A 19,405-nucleotide genomic window follows, 5' to 3' on the forward strand; every position below is an offset into this window, starting at 1 on the left:
GATGGTGCCCAGTGTGCTAAAACTAAACGGGTGAGAAATGGAAGCGAAAAATTCACACTATCACTTTTCTTAACATTACGCAGCTCTACTTGTTTATTTATTTACTGATGTCAGTTGTAAAGTGGCTCTGTTTGAGCAGGGATTACATCTTGAGTCAACCTTTTTTTCATGAAACTTGCTGCGAAATACAAGAGCATCAATGTTTGTGATGTTTTTTCTTTTAAGAGTTTGTTTCAAAAAACAATTAGCAGTCAAACAGAATAAAGTTTCTGTTGTTGGTACGACATTTTAAACTGTAGCTGTCAATTGCAGAGTCTACTATTAATAGCAGTCGATTAATAAAAGTGTAAAGTTTATTTTGACGTTTGTGGAATATTTGTTTATACAATTAATGCAGCTGCCGTCATCTTGCTACTATCATAATTGGACTGTCATCATAAACAGTTCCTCATGTCGGCCTGTTTTGAAAAATAATTGGTCGTCGTTGATTTGGAGTAAAAAAAAAAAAAAATATATATATATATATAAAGAGGTGTGCCTCTTTATATATATATGTATATATATATAAAGAGGTCTCAGAAACTTTTATATATATATAAAGGTCTCTTTATATATATATAAAGAGACCTCTTTATATATATATATATATATATATATAAAGAGGTCTCAGAGATGTGCCGATTGATCAGCCACCGATCATAATCGGCCGATGTCCGTGAAAAAGTATATGATCGGTGATCGCCAATCACGGTCCCTTGTTGCCGATCACACAAACCGATCACCTGCATCTAATTTCGCAGCCTGCCTGTGCAGCTGGTCTCCTCTTTCCTTCACACTGCGCAAACGCGCAGCAACAAATCCTCAGCGATGTGTAACTATAACGCACTGAGAGAATGGGGAAGTTTGCGTGTTGCAGTGGAAAACCGAAGCATATGGGGTGAAGCAGGTCAAAATGCATCAACACAACGAATCTAATATGGCATAAAAACAATGCCATACTTGAAGAGTTTGGCTATATTGAGGCTCACAGCAGTAAAAAAAGACATATGGAGGATCAGATAGCAGGTAAAGCAGCGCGCAGCTACAAACACTCACCCGGATTATTAGCATGACAGTCAGAAAGCTAAACAAATAACCCGCAAAATTATTTAAGTCTTCGAGCTGCGATGTAAGACGCTGGTTCTGCTCTCGCTGTTGAACCGCTGCTCCGTGCTACAGGTATTAATATTTCACAGACGAAGCGCCGCTTCTGCTCCACCTGGTAGTGACTCTCACACCGAACCTCTGTTTAAAGCTGCAGCATCTAACTTAAAAAAATWWWTTTTACATACGTATTAAAACTTTYGTTGTCCTAACATGAGACAGATAATCTCTGAAAAAATAATCGATCTCCTCCCTGATCTGCATAATTACTCCACTCTGTCAGAAACAGCCAATCAGAACTAGCAGTAATCAGCCAGCCACAGTGCTATCAGGAAGGTTTCATTCAGTAACTCAGGTGGCTTAAGGTGGGTCTTTATTGTAATGGATCCTGTTTGTGCCTTTGAATGAATGTTAAGTTGGCAATGTTGAGAGGTTTTATTTTGACTTTTTGCATTGTTTAGCCTCTTCAGAACCTTCATATGTTATCAGTCTGTTAAAGATAGTATTACCGATAGCAGTACAATTTGCACAATGCCTCTTTTGTTTTTTTCTTGGAAAAAGTTATTAAAACAAGTTTTTGTCTAAATTAAGGTGAATTTATGGTTCCTTTTTCCACATAATGTAACCRGTAGTGCTTATGATTAAAAAAATAATAATGTGATTGGTATTGGTGATCGGTGATCGGCCCTCATGGGTGATCGGAATCGGTATCGGCAGGAAAAAAACCTGATCAGCACATCTCTAATATATATATATATATATTAGGGCTGTAGTGATACAATAATCTCACGATACACGATATTCTGCTCACGATATAATATATATTGCAATATTCAGCAAACAATACAAAACCCAGGACTCTGGGCAGAATGTGCAAAAACAAATGGTCAAAAATCCTTCTGTAAGCTCCAAGACATGTGAAATACCAGAAGGGGGTTGTAAAAAGTATYGATCCATTAGTTTGTTACCTGTAATTTCTCAATCATGTATTTTTTTGTTCCTTATACTCAATATATGTAAAGGTAGCCTTTTTCCTAATTTTGACTCATTGCGGATTATTCTACTAGAATAAAATATTCATTTGTAGTGTGACTAATTTTATGTTAAACAAACATTTAAAAAGTGAAAACGCTCTGCACTATTTACCGTGGCATCAGAGGAGACCACTCAAATAAACCTGCAGTATTCCTTCACACTTCACCCTCCTTTACCTCTGCTTTTATCCCTAAAAATTCCCAACCTCCCAGATTGATTCAGTGTCTGCTGGGATGTGATCCATCTCTATCATGTTCCATATTAACATATCTCTGTCAGTCGCCCTCCCCCCCTCTCATTCTACCCTCTGCTGCACTTTCTCTTATGTTATTGAAGCCAGAAAGATCAGAGGGGCAGCCATATCCCTACACTCCATCAAGGGTGTGTGTGCGTGTGTGTGTGTGTGTGTGTGTGCGTGTGTTTGTTTCGCCGGCTGGCAGGAAGTTGAAGCCTTTGATGGTCACGCTCCTCAGATGTGTCGTTTCTGCAGACGGCGGCTCCGGTGACGTGCCGTGTCTCTGCTTGTTTGGCTTTTGCCGCTGAGAAAAAACACACACACAAACACACACATGAAGTGAATGCACATCATTATTCCCTGCAGGTGACATTGCTTTTTTTTTTTTTTTTACAAAGATGGACACTTCCAGCCACACAGTGCCAGAGTGGTTCCACCTTTCCACTTTTCTGTCACTGATAATCGCTTCTGGCGCCGGACTTTCTGTATATTTGTTGCGCTTGTCATGCAGTCRATGAGGTGTGTGTGCCTGTGTGTGTGTGTGTGTTTTCTCTGGCATGCCATGAACTTGCTGCAGAGTGGCAGGGAGGCTCCACTTGCTTTGTTTTTCCCCGACCAGCCGCTCCTCCTGCCGGTCATTCAGCCAAACGATCTGTCACTCCAGCCCCGCTTCTACCTTCCTCTCTCCTGGGATCAAACTGTGAACTTAGCACACTTCCCTCTGATAACTTCCTTAAAAAAAAATCAGCAACAGCTGCAAGCGGAAAGTATTGTTCTAACTAGATATCAGCACTCACATCTCCCTTTGTGACACTAAACATTTCAGAATGGGCGCAGGGGTCTGTTTGGGGATGAAGCAGGGAGGGGAACAAAAAAAGGTCTAAAAAAGTCAGGAGTTATATTAATGAATTTTATATTTTACTTTAATTTTACTTTATCAATCAATCTGATTCAATTTTATAGCACATTTCAGCAAAAGTACAGTCATAAAAGATAGCATACAGTCAACAATTGATAGAAATAGTAACAAATATTACATTTTCATGAGTRTCATACTTTACTCCCCATCCCATTCACTAAAGATATATTCATTCGTCCATCCATGTATCCATCTATCCATCTATCCATCCATTCTTCCTGATTTCATAAAATCCAACTCCTGTGAGTTGTTCTGTTAAAAAGTGTGTGGTTTTTTTATTTTATAGTTTAAAACCATCTGCAAAGATTTGCAAACTCTGGAAATCTGAATAAGTGAAACTCTGAAATTCTGACGAGAGTAATGGGCGGGAATGCAGAAAAGAAGAAGGTTGGCTGCCTGGATATTGTAGAAAGTGAGAAGATGATAGGAGGGACCAAATAATTGGGAAGGAGAAGAGAGTCAGGGATAGTGTGCGCAGCTAAGTGTGGCGCAAAAAAAAAAAATGGGGCAGGCGTTCTGAAAACATCGAGGAGTCCAGATCAGGAATAAAAAGCGAAAAAGGAAAAAAAAAAAAAACTGGGAGCAGAAGCAGGCGGAGGACGAAGAGGAGGAGGAGGGGGGAAAAGAGGGAGGAGGGATTGTGCTTGTGCGGATCCTATGAAGTGATTGCAGCCTGTGAGCCCAGAGAGCACGGCTCCGCATGTTCAAGCTGGCATTTCTGATTTACTGATTCTTTTTTTTTTTTTTTTTGTATCTTCGGTGAGATTTTTTTTTCTCTGCCTCTGAAACAAACCAAACCAAGAGGATGCACAGTGATTATTTGCCGCGCAGCTGACAGCAAAGGAAGCAGCACAGAGACTTTCCAGCTAGCGTCCTCCCCTGACCGCGTTTTTTCTTCTTCTTCTTCGGGAGATTATAAAGGACAAAAGCTTTTCCTTCTTTTCTCCTGCAGCCGATCACCAGCACCATCTTCCTGGTGTGCGTGTGTGTGTGTGTGGGGGGGTGCGTGTGCGTGTGTGTGTGTGTATGTGTGGACAGAGACGCAGCGGAGGGGTGAACGGTGCTTTTTTTTTTTCTCCCAGCCATGAAAGGCACGGACTAAAAGATGATGCAGCCGGGGGGCTTAGTGTGAACTCGCAGTGCAGAAGCCCCTTCCCTTCACTGACGAGGCCAGAGCGAGAAGAGTGACTCTGCGAGAGGAGGGCGGCAGGGAGGGGAGGGGGGGGTTGAGGCATTGCAGGAGGAGGAGGGGATACCCTTCTTGGATTTAATTTTGTTTTTTTCATAGAGGGTCTTCCTTTTTGATTTTTCTGTTTACAAACATTTTTTTTTTTTTTTTTTTTTTACCTCCAACTTTTCAACCACCGACTTCTGTTTTTGTTGCGATGCTCGGGCTCTGAGCCTTTAAGAATGTGGAGGCAACATTTTCCAGGCAAGCAGCATGTTTCCTGTTTTCTTTTCTGGATGTCTAATAAAGTCTGGCATGTCGGGGGAGATGGGAGGGGAAGTGGGTGGTGGGGTGTGTGAGTGTCATGAATAAGAGGAGGCCTGACGTGTGTGTGGGTCGCTGTGGTCAGTAACGTGGCCGTCTGCACCTGGCTTGTTTTGGTTTTCGACCTGCGGCACTTAGGGGTCTCAATGGAAGAATAAAAAATGACGGGGGTAGGGGGGGGCGGGTTTCCAGCCCGGTTGTGCCATGTGGGTACCGGCTCGTCAGTGCCCCACAGAGGGCACCGCTTTAAACATGTGTGCGCTCATTTTCTTGGCAGGGGGACGTACTGGTGTGGCGAGCCGCCAGCTGGGGACAGGGGTGGGGCACTGGCAGCGCCAGGACAAGTGGCCTTTGTGCGCTACTTTTGGGAAAGTGAAAGAAGTGAAGGGCACAGAGGGGGCTGTCAACAAAGGGTGCTTACACCCGCCCTTCTTCACCCCCTTCTTCTTTTCAGCCACTGTGTAAATTCACCACACACTCTGGCGGAGTGCCATTGGAAATGGAAGGAAGCTCCATAGAGGAAAACAAAGTGCTGTTTGACTTAATGGCACATCTGTGCATTATACCACAGTCAAGCTGCTGGCTCATTGCCAAGGTTCTAAACTGGTTTCCATCCATTAATTACTGAGTCCATACAAGTGCATTCCCACTGTATCGGTGGGTTCCTGTAGGCATCGCTTTGCATTTGCAGCTTGTCCTTAATGCATGTTGCAAACTGTGGAACATTGGTGTTTACAGCTGTCTGCTTGACTTTTCTGTAAAATCAGTCAAGCTCATTTCAGATATAGCTTACCATCTATGCAGTACCTTGTACTGTAATGTCATTAGGTTTTTTTTTCACTTCTCCAAAAGTACAATTTAGTCAAAATGAAATCTACTGCCCTCCCAAAAAACAAGCTTCCGTTGCACATGCATCTGGTGACATCACATAAGGCAGAAGTCTAAAAATGGGCTATCTGGCATTAATCTCATTTAGGCCGCTGTTTTAGAAACTAAAACTGAAGCCTAATATAGCACATGAAAACTTAGCATCTTTATCTTTGTTAAAACAAATTTTTTCAACATGTGGAAAAGGATTTCTTTCAACTCCTGTGAATTGTTTTGTAACAATGATATTTTTGTTAAAAATATGCATTAGTATTTTTTTAAGAAAGTAGAAATGATCTTGTGCTTCTGAATTAGAAATTAACAAGCTTTAACCCATTTCACACAAGAAGCCGTGTTCAGAGGCTTTCCTTCTGCTCATTCTTAGCTGGAATATTTGCCTGTTAAGAAATCCTTCTAAAGATGCATTTCAAAATCCTTACCATCTAATGTGAGCAGTGAATGTGTCACAAGGTATGCAAGTATATACAAATTGAAGAGCTAGACATGATGCAGTAACCGAATAAGAAAGGTGAATACATTTCTGAATGAACATAATAAACAGGAAATTATTTTTTTATTTTTATTTTAAAGTAACAGAGGTGAAGAAAATAAAATGCCAGTGGTGACTTCGGTTTTCATTTTTCTCCAAAATGACTCAGTCATGTAATACAGATTTTGTTTTGTTGAACATAAATTCAAGGAAACCGTGAACAGCTTGGAATAAACCATTAAAAGCCCATGGTGGGTAAATATTCCCAGTTGTTAAATCAAACGCACCCTTTCACTGGAGACCATGCCCATCTCTGAACTGCCAACTGTGTGGCTTTTTTTTTTTTTTCCTGTTTAACACCGCACGATGGCTGTGTTGAACAAAAGTAGGCAAACTTGGAAGCTGACATCGACTACTTTTACTGTCGAGAAACATTACAGAGAGCCTGTATACATGTGTGCAGCGTTACCGTGACAACCAGTGATTTGTAGACACCTCTTCAGAGGGGACATCTCTTGTCATTTGCTCTAACGGTTGTGGTGGGGTTCTATTTGTTTACATGCTTCTGTTCAAGTTCCTCATTCAGAAGCGTTCATTGCGTCAGAGTCTATTTTGAAACAAATAGTCCGTTAAATCCTGCTTGCTTGCTATAGATTTCACTAAAGCCAGCTGATTGGCCTCATATGTGCGCCTCTTGTGATGTCATTGACCCGAATACACACAAAGCAGAATGACCCATTTCTTTTCTTTGACACCCTTCCTATAAAAAGTTGCACTTTCTAAAATGCATCAGTGATAATCCATCATTGTTGACCAGCAGGGATTTTATTGTCTATGTACATTTGTTAGTGGAAAAGAATACACCACAAAATGAGTGTCATATTTGTTTCCTCAAAGTTTTGATTGTTGTATTTATGAGATGTGTTTATCAGGTCTAAAGGTGAACATTGTTGTTATTATTATTTTACTTGTGGACCTCAAATTTTAGCAAAACTTGTTTAACTTTCGAGCAAACTGCTTGAAAAATGTACTTGTATCACTTACAGTTTGCTTGGTATTTTGCCTGTGACCCAGAATTGTAGGGCACAAAACAAGACGGCTGTAATTCAGTTGTCTGTGTCACAATTTAATGAGAATAAAAAGTTATTTCAGCTGAGTTTGGCTCTGGGCTGTAATTTATTTTAGATTTTGTACCGCTGCGGCTTTAATCAAGACTTAAACACGTTTGCTTAGGGGAAGTTTTACAAGCGAGGAGAGTGGCAGGTTTTTGATCTGGCCAGTAACCCAGGGTGGTATTAAAATGGGATGACGAACAAGCACCATAAAGAACATAATTTGCTATGTCGTGCCGAGAACACGTTTGCTATTGCTTTTATTTCGGTCAATAGGGACATGACGGTTCCTTAGAAGTGGGAGATCGGGGTATGTTTGCTGTTGAATAGGCAACGTTTATGTTCCCGAGTTGAAGTCATTCTGTGGTGTCTTCTTTAGCAATGATCTAAAGGGAAATATGAAAAATAGATCTTCCCAAATTGGAGCTGTTTCTGTAGATCTTTGTATCGCGGTAGCAGCCATGAAGAGGGGAAATAAAAGTGGCTATGTTGAGCAGCAGAAGTAAGAGCTGGCCCAGTGCACCGTCCATACAAGGCGATGTTCACATCCCAGCCTCTCGTTGTTTGACTCACTGCCTGATGGCGACCGTGTTTCGGGGGGTTAAACTGCCGGCCACTAGCAAACTGCCGCTAGTACCGACACTAGCAAACAGCAGCGTGGGGTTGCTTGGTAACAGCAGATGATAATGATGATGATAATGAGAGCGTGGTGGAGTGGAGTGGAGTGGAGTGGCTTGTCTGGTCCCCCATTTCTACCTTTCTCTTGCCCTGCTGTTCTCTTCTGTCCCGTCTTTTTCCCCATTTTCTTTTCTTCACTTATGACCACATCATATTTCCCATTAGCCACCCCTCACCGTCTTTGCTGGTCCCTTTCCCCCCTCGTTCCCCACCCCCATCCAAGGCAACCCAACACCAACAGCAGAGGCCAGCGGTAGGAAGAGACTCCCCGTTCCCTACCACCACCTAATGGAAACTCTGGTCTCATCTCCCAGCGCTGCTCCGCTGTATCCCGCTGCCAGACTCTCTCACTAAGTGTTGCTGGCTGAAAATCCGAGGCCTCCAGCCACCAGCCTCCATTCCTCTACTGGGGTGATTAGAATCAAAAACCTTAAGATGTGAGGCTGTGTAGATCTTTAAAATCCTTGTATTCTAACTAAAAAGGTGTTTTGCTTTCTTCATTTTTTTTGGAGCAACCCCTAGTTTTCCGAAATAAATATGATTCTGACCTAATTCTTGTCTCTGTTAGGTTCTTTAATTAATTAGGAAAGGGGTTTTATTTTAAGACCACCTGGGACAACACGCGTTGTTGCCGGGATTTGAAAAGAAACTTTCAATATCATTTTTTTAATATGGCCTGCTTTTACCATGTTAAGGCTAGTAATCAGCCTACTGCAAGTTTTATGGTATATGAAAGCGTTAAATAGTTGCACAGCAGTAAACACACTATTGTTGTCTATCCTTCCCAACCAGTCAATTATTATTAATAACAAGCAAAATCTCTGTGAAACAAAGACAAAATTATTTCCACGCTAACTTTCTAAGCTCTCTTAACGATTGCTGCAGTTAGCATTGTCAGGATTTCCTAAGGTTTTGCTGTCTTGTTTTTTATGTTTGCAACAAAACATGCACAGCGAATCGCTGCCAGCAACAGTTTGTAAACCAAAGAGCGACATTCATCATATCTCTGTTTTAAAAACCACAGTTGGGAAGTCTCATAGGTCGTGTCTGTGAAGCAGCTGACTGCAGGAGTGAGTCAGGAGATGTCAGCTTTCTGTTTTTCGCACTCTAGGAAGAACATAACTCCAAACAGTGAATATTCTGCTCAGTAAGAACTTAAAAGCTGCTTCTGAATATAGTAATTTGTTGTATGTTTTTGCTGAAGACACTGTGTAAACTGAAGCGGGAAAATAAGTAACAGACGACGTTACGGTGGCTATAAAGATTATATTGTAGCGCAAATACATTTGAGTAAACGGCGCGATCGTTTTACTTCAACCCGAGAATCTCATAACGTAAAATATGTTTTATTTTTATGTCTTTATTTTTGTAATTAAACAAGCAGACATCTCTTCAATCCCTGGTTTTTGTTGATTTGCTTTTGACTTGTTGTAGTACTTAGAGGTAATTAATTTTGAAGAGGGGAAAATCATTTTCAGGACTAATCACCAGTGAGAAAAATCATTAACCGCAGCTCTGGATCTGACAGACTATATCATTACACAGACCCAGCAGGGGTTGTGTATTTGTGTCGAAGTGTGCTGCACGTTTCTTTTGGCAGGTAAATGCACAGCGGCATCTGCCTCCCTTAGTGAAAATTAACTCATACGCAGCGGAATCATTAGAAACAAAAAAATAATAAAAATGAATCCACACACACGTTTAGCAGCCTGGCAACAGTTTAGCAACAAGCAGAGGAAGCGAGAAGACAGAGGAATGAAAGGAAGCGAGGGGAATTAATTAACGGAGGAGGGATATTAAGAGCACTCTCTCATGCCCCCTAACACTCCACTGTGCTCCAGCCCTCTGTGATTAGCACATTTGTTGACATTTGATGCACCATGTCTAAGTGCATCTCCCTCTCTCATCTCCGCGCGATTCACAGCTCGGTTTATATCTTTGGTTGGTTACTATAAGGGGGGCAAGCAGCAACTCCGGCGCCTGTGGAAAAACAACAACAACAAAAAAAAAACAAAACATGGCTGAAATGCTGGAAACTACTCTTGGATGTTGCTCTGCAACGTCGCCACACCGCTGCTAAAGCAGAGAGTTAACCGAGTGGGAGTTAACCAGCCCAGGAGTTAAATTTTGGTCTGTATTAAATATGAGCAAACCTGGAGGTGACAGTAAATCTGATGAAATCTGGTGATTGCCTAAAGGGTAGAAAATAGAGGATTCTACCTGGATAATTGGTTCTCCCTGAGCAGCTCCTCCTATGTGAAGCTTTGGCAGAATGTGATGCACTTCTTTAGATCTAACCATCAAGGAGGTTAATTATCTTTAAAAATACACTACGGATAAAAGTAATGTGATAGAAAGTAAACGCTTCAGTTAAGATTTAATGGTTGACACATTGACATCTGCATTAGAGCGTTACAGTTTTTATTCTTGGACGGAATTACATTTCCTGCAGATTGCTCAGTCTTCTCATTGCATTGATGGTTTTTTTCTTTGATCATGTTAAAGAGTCTTTGTATAATAAGTCGGTGCCTTGCAAATGTATTAATCTCATTTTGTCACCTGACAGCTAAAATCTTAAACATATTTGGATGGGATTTTATACGACAGACAAAAACAAAGTTATGCATAATCCATCAGTGTGAAGTAGACAGAAGATGATACCTGGTCTTCAAAGTTAGCTTTTTTTTTCTTTCTTGAAGCAAAGTAATCTTGTGTATATTCATCCCTTTTGATGTAATACTTTGAATAATCTTTCTTAAATTATTTTTCAAGCCCTGTCGTGTGTTTTGCAACAAACCTTTCCAGGATTACCCTGGACCATTTTCCATATTCCTGCTAAAGAGCATGATGCTGCCACCACTTCATGTAGCAGTTCAATGACATGAAGTGGTAAAGGATTTGTGAGAATATGCTTTACTAGTAGTTGTCTGTCGACAGAGTCTCCCGCCTGAGGGTTTATGCAGCTCTTCCAGAAGTTAATGATTGTCAGTTTAGGTGCCAACCATGTGTTGGTTGGCTTGTGATGTTCTATAACTGAACTCTAGTTTAAACTTACCTACAAAATTATCCCTGACCTACCTGCTGTGTTCTTTGGTCTCCACGTTGAATCTTGTTCCCTTATGTTTTCCAAGGTGTTTCGGAGGCCTTCGCAAAAGAGGTGGATTTATACTGATACTAAATTACACACACGTGTTATAACACATTACGTGTTTTATTGCAAGCTCTGAATGCGTTTGGTTGCGCAGGAGTTTATCTAATGTCATCCTGTGGGGTGTCATAGAAATACACTCAACACTTTTTAGGTTTTTATTTTTAGGTTTTAGGATTGTTACATGAATCCCTCTCATAGAACGCATGGGATAATTTTTTTTTTCAGCTCTTTCACCTAAAACCCCAAACTTAACTTAATTGCTCAACTCGAACATTTATTTTCCCTCTTTGGGAATTTTTGAATATTTTGTGTAATCTTCACATTTATTCTAATCCAGTTCAGACGATTCGCCGCTAGATATTTTTGACCTGAGCATAATTAATCACACAGCCATCACTCTAAATCTATTTCCCCCACTTTAATAAGAAGGTGCTTAAAATTCCCCACAAGAAACAACATCTAAACGAACGAAATTCTATCCTACATAATTACAGACTATTTCCAACGCACAAACCGCAGGCATGCTGTCAAAGCTGCACGGCGCAGAGGGAAAGGTGCTGATAAGGGTGTCATGAATGGATCACTTATCAGAAGCGCATGCGGCGGCATTGTGAGGCTGACAGACCCAGTGATTCTGGTTGAGGCTGGTTTGATATACACGCTGTCAGTTTACCACGAGGGGAGTGTTGCCTGTCACCTCCGTGCTTCCCCAGCCTGAATACATCATCTCCTCTCCATCAAAATCAGCAGAGTGAAAATCAGCCTGTCACACGGAGGACACACACATCCGAGCAGCGCCGCGTGCGCCTTAGCTTCTGGAACGGAGAAGGAGGAGAAAATGATGGGGAAAGCGGAGGAGGAGGGGGAGGAGGAGTGACAGTCGAGGTGAGGACATGACGGAAAGGGGAAGGTTGGAGATCACCGAAAGACAGCTGAGGAATGATAGCCAAGGTCGGTAGGAAATTTTATGTGAGAAGAGAGATAAATGACTCGAACACGCAGCGGGCAAACAAATACGCGGAGCCAGACTTCGGCAGAGAAAGAAGAGCTGTCAGAAGACGCTATCGCACAAGAATCCCCAGGAATAAAGCGCGATACGGCAAGACGATGCTGTGAGATGTAGCCGAGGAAAGAGTCTGCAGCGGGGAGATTTAAAGAGTAAGAGACTGAAAGGTTAGCTAGAGACACAGAGAAACTCAGTGGATGATTCACAGAGTTCAGCCAATCTAACTTGTGCCTGAGGGTTTGATGGGGCCTGCCAACAGCTTTTCTCCTTTCCTGCTTCATCCAATGCTTCTCTCACCTACACACCCACTCCTGTCTAAAACTGTTACATACAAGCACCGCTTCGATTATAGCACTTGTGGCTTATTTCTGAAAGGCAGAGCTCCGCAGTTGATGCTTTTTTTTTTCTTCTATTTTTTTTAAATGTTCATGTTACATGAAATCGGTGTGATGTGAATGGGTTCGTCGAGCTGGAGGAAGTTAACAGTTCCCCCTTTGCTTAGCTCACTACTCTGATTTTTACAACAAAAAAAAAAGGCCAATGGCGATCAGAGCAAAGATAGGGCTGTTTTTGAGGAGATGCAAACTAAAACTTTCACCTCACTGTCTCCCCTGAGAGAGCTAAGAAATATCTTGCACAAACTCTTCAGTAATCAGTGATTTCTGCTGAAAATACTGGGGAAAATCCCCCCCAAACAAACTCAGAGAGGGCTGCTGGAAAGTGTTGCAAAGAGTTTCAGCTGCCAAAACAGTGTTTGGTGGCTTCAGCTCATTTTTATTTACATAGTGGCGACTTCACTGCAAATGTCAAGTCACACGGTCTGAAAAAATACACGAGTGTTTGGGAAAGCATGGAACATGTAAATAGTTTGCCGTCCATCCATCTGCATTAGTTTGTAAATTATCCGTCCATTTATATAAAAATACGGAATACAATACGGATATCTTTTTATTTCCCCTTAGTGGGAAAATAAAGATGTACTAGCACCAAAATAACAAGTGAGAGACTCTACTGTAAAGGAAAGCTACAAAAGGGTAATCGATGTTATTTTACTTTAATCACTAAATATTGTTTTCTTATCATATTGCCCCATGCTGGTCGTCATATAATATAGACACGTTGTGTTTGACCTGGTTAATAGGTGAATATTTTTAGACTTAAAGGCGTAGATAATTTGTCTGATCCAGGTTAGTGATTGCAGATGTAATGGACTCGGTATTTGCAGTCCGCTTTCTGCCATCTGCCTCTATTAATGTTCAATGAGCTGCCACAAATCAGAGGCAACAGACAGTCGGTATGCCATCACCTGTCCGCAGCGGGGGGAGCGCAGGGGGGTTACGTAGGAGGAGGCATCACTAGCAGGGGTCAGGCTGTCTGTTTATCACGGCACACATCGTCTAGGCACCACAAACGCAGTCGAGGATAACGGAGGTTTTTGCCTCCGACCTCCTCTCCTTGCCTTGCACGCGAGCGGTGTTAAAAATAAAGCGTGCTAAAGCGGACGGCAAAAGCCCGTCAAGCGATCACCATGACAACAGACAGGCGACGGGGAGGCGAACCCTCTCGCGCTATGATATCCACTCGGCCTGCCCTAAGAGGCTGCACTGCTGGACTGCTCGCTTTTCTGCGCGCCTCTCCTGTCGTTTACGTCCTCAGTTTTTCCCCTTTCATCTCCCTTTGCTCTAATATGACCCCTGGGAGCTTTTAAGGCTAACAGGCAGTGCTCGGTCTGTTTTAAGCATACTGCTTTTCCCTTACCACTTACATCTGTTTATTTTTGTGCTTGCAACAGCTACACAACCCTATTAATCTTAAACCTCCTAATCTCACTGTTATGTACCCTAATCAGCCTGCGCTGACGTAATCCCAACGCGCACTGATCCAGTGAGTCTTTTATGTGATTCACCTGTGTCTCAAGTTGTACAGTTAATACAAATATTGCTCAACATTTTTTTTTGTTTTTTATGAGTGGCATTATTAACTAAAGGTCTGTGTAACAGAGCTGTTGCCTTGCAGCAAGAAGGTTCTGGGTTCGATTCCCGGCCCCAGTCTTTCTGCATGGAGTTTGCATGTTCTCCCTGTGCATGCGTGGGTTTTCTCCGGGTACTCCGGTTTCCTCCCACAGTCCAAAAACATGACTGTTAGGTTAATTGGTCTCTCTAATTTCTCCCTAGGTGTGAGTGTGTGTGTGCATGGTTGTGTGTCCTGTGTGTCTCTGTGTTGCCCWGCGACAGACTGRCGACCTGTCCAGGGTGAACCCGCCTCTCGCCCGGAACGTTAGCTGGAGATGGGCACCAGCAACCCTCCCGACCCCACTGTGGGACAAGGGTGTTAAGAAAATAGATGGATGGATGGATCTGTGTAATATATATTATTACATTTTGAACTGAACCCATTAAATTCCAGTTTCAGTGATGAAAGCCTTTATTTTTCCCACTCCCATAATATTGCGCTCAAATGTGTACACATGCTGAACAAAATGCCAGATTTGGTGGCATAAAAACTAGATGGTAAACAAGAGCTGTGTACTTTTTCCACATTTATTTAAATATTCTGTACTGTACATTTCATCTGGAAAAATAAATTTTTAGAAAAAAAAACATGCAATAATCTGTGTGCACACCCTTAAACTCATACTTTCATAAAGCTCCTTTTACTTCAGCTATCAAATTGCGAGGACATCTTATCTTATCTGTCTCTACAGCTCTTACATAGATATTCTGTTATCTCTAGATCTGGATTTGGTAAGGTCATTTCAAAAATATGAATGTTTTTCAAGTGACCATTGCATTTATTTTAGTGAATACATGCTTAAACTCATTGCAGGATGGAGAGGAAACTTATTTTCGTCTTCATCTTTCCAACAGGCACCTGAAAGGCTTGTGGGCTAAAACTGACAGATATTTGAAAGTGTTAATAATTTAATGACAAAAAGCCCTGTTACATTTGAACTACAGTAACCCCAAATTTTGATGTCGCCACCACCATGTTTCTCAGTGTGCGTGGTGCGCTTTGAGTGATGCTCAAGTGTTGTGTTGGGCCAAATATATTTTTTGGATTAAGCATCAGTTTCAGTCCAGCTTTTTCAGTCTGCAACTCATTCTCCTGCATGTCTTTGTGAATGTTGCAGACAGGCCTGAATGTTTTCTTCGCAAAACAAAAACAAGTTTTTCCTAGAATTCAAAGTTTCTAATGATCTCGTGGCAGCCTCGGGGACCAGTTTGTGTCTTTTTATGTTATTTCATTTTTTTTTAGCAGTTTTGGAAAAACGCCTGCTTTCCTGATTTAGTTTGAAAAGCATATGAAAGACTAGTAAACACTTCTAATTCAGCCAAAAAGCACAGCTTTGCATGTTTATGCAATTTGCATCAGCATGTAGGCAAATGTATTCTAAAATTAAAACAAAACAAAGGGGCGGGACCCAAGAAGGGTCAAAAACAAAAAACCCCAAAAAACAAATGATGAGCAGAGATACCATGAAAGAGATTTGACTTTTAGGTCTTTATTTGATTCATTTAAGCGTGTTACGTCATCTTATATTGACCCATTGCTGCTATTCATGAGCGATAAACATGATCTCTAAGGTGTAAAAAAGCTGTTAATCCGTAAGGAACACAGTCTTTCCATCTCGGGTCCATCTGTACATGAAGCGACATGAATATTCATTCTCCTCACTTGTTAACATTGCATGAAGCAGGGCTGATAATTGTCTGTCTTCTGGGCGCGACACGCCGTCTTCTGCGGGGATGTGTGAGAAGGTCGAGCCACCGGGGAACTCGGCTCCACTCCGCTCTCCTCAGTCTAAGTGAGAAAATGGTGAAGCGACCCGTTTGGCGACAGAACCATAAACGCGACACATGCTTTGTCAACCGCACCGCCGTGCAGATGTGAACCGGCTACGGGGTTTGTTCCTGGCTTGTAACGTTTTCTCAAGCATTCTCCATTTCGGTGATACATTGCTCTTTTGAGGCACGCCGCGAATGAAACTCTTCTGTGAAGGTGCCGATTGCAGGGTTTTTTTGTTGTTGTTGTTTTTTTTTCCCCCATTGAGGCAAATCTAGGATCCTTGCCTTTAAAAGCGAGGAAATGCTTGTTCATTCAGCTTGTAGTTGTCAAAGCGCCACCGTGGGGAATATATTTTCTTTCTTTTTTTTTTGCTGTGTGAATATACTTTTAGCTGCTTGCGCTCATGTTGAGGTGCACAGTTTGAGAGTGTAATGCAGGTGTTTCAGAGCTGTGATTCCGAGAGTGTTCCTGTAAATCTAATCCAGTCTAGAGTAGGTGCATTGATTTATTGAGCAGGCCTTGTTAGTACGGAGCAGCCGTGCTTCCCGCTACATTCTAATCGCCTCCTGTACTCACGCCCAGCCTTTTATTTTTCAGGACCAGAATGATGCAATGAAACCAGCCACGCTTTAATTCCATGCGCGTTTGATTTGATAGTTCTCTGATGTTAAAAATGCTAGTGTTTGTTGCCAATTTGTCCGTATTCAGTTTTAGTAAACTCCGATGCTTTCACCCAGAACTTAAGAAGTCATGTAAACGAGTTTAGAAGCAGTTTGCATGAGTTTGCATTGTTGAGATTTTAGTGCAAACTCAGCGTGTTCCACTGGAGACAGGTCGAAATCTGAAAATAAACTGTACTCGTTTCAACATTCTTGTTGTCTGATGAAAGTATTGCCTCAATACGTAGTACGTATGTGATCCAAACTTCCTCAAGAAGTACAATCTGCTCTTCCTGTAGAGACGGCTTTTCTGTCTCAAATTGCTGCCTTTAATGTTCACTCAGAGATTCAGTAAGAGAAACAGGTAATTATTGTCTCTGTGTGATCAGCTATTGGTAGCACTGTCAGTATTAGATGTGTTTGAGCATGTACAATTTTTGATCAGTTGCTGTTTCTGTTGCCTTTTTCATTATGTGATGCAGCATTAGTTAGCGTTTTATAGCTGTGGCTGATGAACTCGGATATTATGTTTCAAAAAAATTACGTTTCCCACAATACAGGGTAAAAAACATTCCTCTTACCTTAACGGATTTATTGATATTCAGCCTTCGTTGTGAACCCTCCAACAAGTTCTTCTCCCCAAATTGGCTTTTGTTTAGGCAATTCAGCTCAGTTCTTGTTCTCGTTAGCCTGTCAATTGGGTCTGTACAAAATGTCTAATCCTTCGGTTTATGGACTTTTTATGCCTGGACGATTAATGGGCCATTGCATTTTGCCAGGCAGAATCGCCGCCACTCCAAGTGGATATATGTAAGAAGTCTTAGCTTTTTAAATTAACCTTTTATTCCAGTGTTATAATTTCTCCCCAAAAAATTGGGAATATTCCAAGTTTTAACTTGAGTATTTTACTTATTCAAGGGAGGGAAAAGAATCCCAACGCCTTTTTGGCAACAGGCCACATCTCTTTAGGTCGTTCTTCTTCTGGGCTCTCTCTTATGCTCTCTTCTCTTCAGCTCTGCCTCACACGTTTTCTAAAGGCTGCGCTTCTTTTGGATCAGTGTCCTGCTGAATGACCCAATGATTACCCAGCTTCAGTTCTCTGGGAGAGCACAGCGAAATGAAAACGAAGAGAAGGGTTCATGGTACCAGGCACCGTCGAAAGGTGCCACCCACATTTGAGCCACGGTTGCAGTGATTCTGCAACAGCGGGTGTACATGTGCAGTAGACCCGTCGTCGCCTTCCAGCTTTCCTCCAGCGATTAATTTTTCTACATGTCTGAAAAAGCTGATCAAACTGAATGTTGGTGTCAAAGTGTCAGATAAGGCAATGCCAGACCAACAAAAAGGCAGATTCTCAAAAGAAAAAAAGTGTCAGAAATGTCTTTTGAGAAACCTTCAAAATCCTAAAGAACTATTTACTCAGAAGCATCTTAATTATTAATGACTTCTTGAAAGAAAAAAACATCAGTGCTTTAAATACAACAAATGATTCTCTGTAGCCCTGTACACTAATTGCCCCCCTCTCTTCTCATGTGTCTCTTTCAGGTATTCGGCCCCAAATCATGAACGGGCCTATGCATCCGCGCCCGCTGGTGGCACTGCTGGATGGGCGCGACTGCACCGTGGAGATGCCCATCCTGAAAGACTTAGCAACCGTCGCCTTTTGCGATGCCCAGTCGACACAGGAGATCCACGAGAAGGTAGGACACACACTCTTTGACACACACAGCGGCATGCATCATAGCAACCGAAAGCTGATAGGGGAGATTGCTCGTGTCCGCCTCGATCCCCGAGCTGATGTGTGAATCGTGTTATATTGTCCTCATGTACACTCGGCAGTTAAAAAATAGTGGCTTCATTATGATTTAATGTCACTTTGGGGCATTGGGTGTGATGCCTATATCAGTGCCATAATAGAGAGTCTTGTACGGCGGGGATGCAGTGTAATTACATTGGCTTGTCGAGGTTCTTTATTGTCTTTTATGCAGCGCTCCGGCTGCAAAACAATATACGTCTGCAGAGATGGGTATCACCCAGGAGCGATCTCTCCATCTGAAGATGGAGAGCGAGCCGCTACATCTTTTCGTCTCGCTGTCTTTATGAAAATAGGACATATTAAAAAAGAAGCATTTGCATAAAGATCAATTCAATCAAGACCTCGGGCAGAGAAGAGGCGAGGTGAGGGGGAGAGCGGGGGGTGCCTTTTTGTTTGTTTTTAACACTACCTTATCAGGAAAAACATGATTGTAATGTTCACCTCAGCAGCATATTCAGCAGTTCGCAGTAATAACCCGCAGTCTGGATACCCAGAGGGGTGTGATAGATTGAAAATGTCCAATATCTTTCCTGCGCTGCATGTATGCAGAGATGTAGTGTTGATAACTGTGGAATTTCTGCATAATGTAGACGAGCGCGTCTGCGCGCCTACGTTGGAGTTGCGAGTTGTGTAAAACTAGAAGACCAATGGATCTCCTGCCAGAGCCATAACTTTTTTATTTTTTAGGCGAGACGTGAATGATGACACTCGAGCGATGACGGAGCAAGAAAAACGTTACAAACCCACTTCAGGGAAATTCAGCACCTGTGCTCATCCGCCAAGGTCAATGATCCTTGGTGTTTGTTTCGGTCGTTACAGCCTCATATACTGCTTGTAAAGCTTGGATCGCAGCCCACATGGCATTCTGTCAAGAATGGCTTATCACACAGTTCAGCTTGACTCAGCCACTGAAAGTGTTAAGCTTAGCGATGTAGTGAGACCCAGTAAATAATATAATATAATATAATATAATATAATATAATATAATATAATATAATATAATATAATATAATATA

The 19,405-nt window shown here is 41.9% G+C and overlaps 1 protein-coding gene across 6 annotated transcripts in view; it reads left to right on the forward strand.

Annotated features, from left to right (window-relative positions):
* ctbp2l (C-terminal binding protein 2, like) overlaps positions 1–19,405 on the forward strand; it is a 69,955-nt gene that overhangs the window by 28,846 nt on the left and 21,704 nt on the right. For 5 of the 6 annotated variants that reach the window (XM_017310843.1, XM_008437129.2, XM_008437130.2 and 2 more), the window contains exon 2: positions 18,119–18,273. In XM_017310843.1, the coding sequence (XP_017166332.1) occupies positions 18,119–18,273 (155 nt within the window). Of the gene's footprint in view, positions 1–4,635; positions 4,765–18,118; positions 18,274–19,405 lie in introns of those variants that run through there. The other variant, XM_008437134.1, reaches the window with a different exon arrangement.

The sequence above is a fragment of the Poecilia reticulata genome, linkage group LG19 (genome assembly GCF_000633615.1).
Source record: "Poecilia reticulata strain Guanapo linkage group LG19, Guppy_female_1.0+MT, whole genome shotgun sequence".
Taxonomy (NCBI): Eukaryota; Metazoa; Chordata; class Actinopteri; order Cyprinodontiformes; family Poeciliidae; genus Poecilia; species Poecilia reticulata.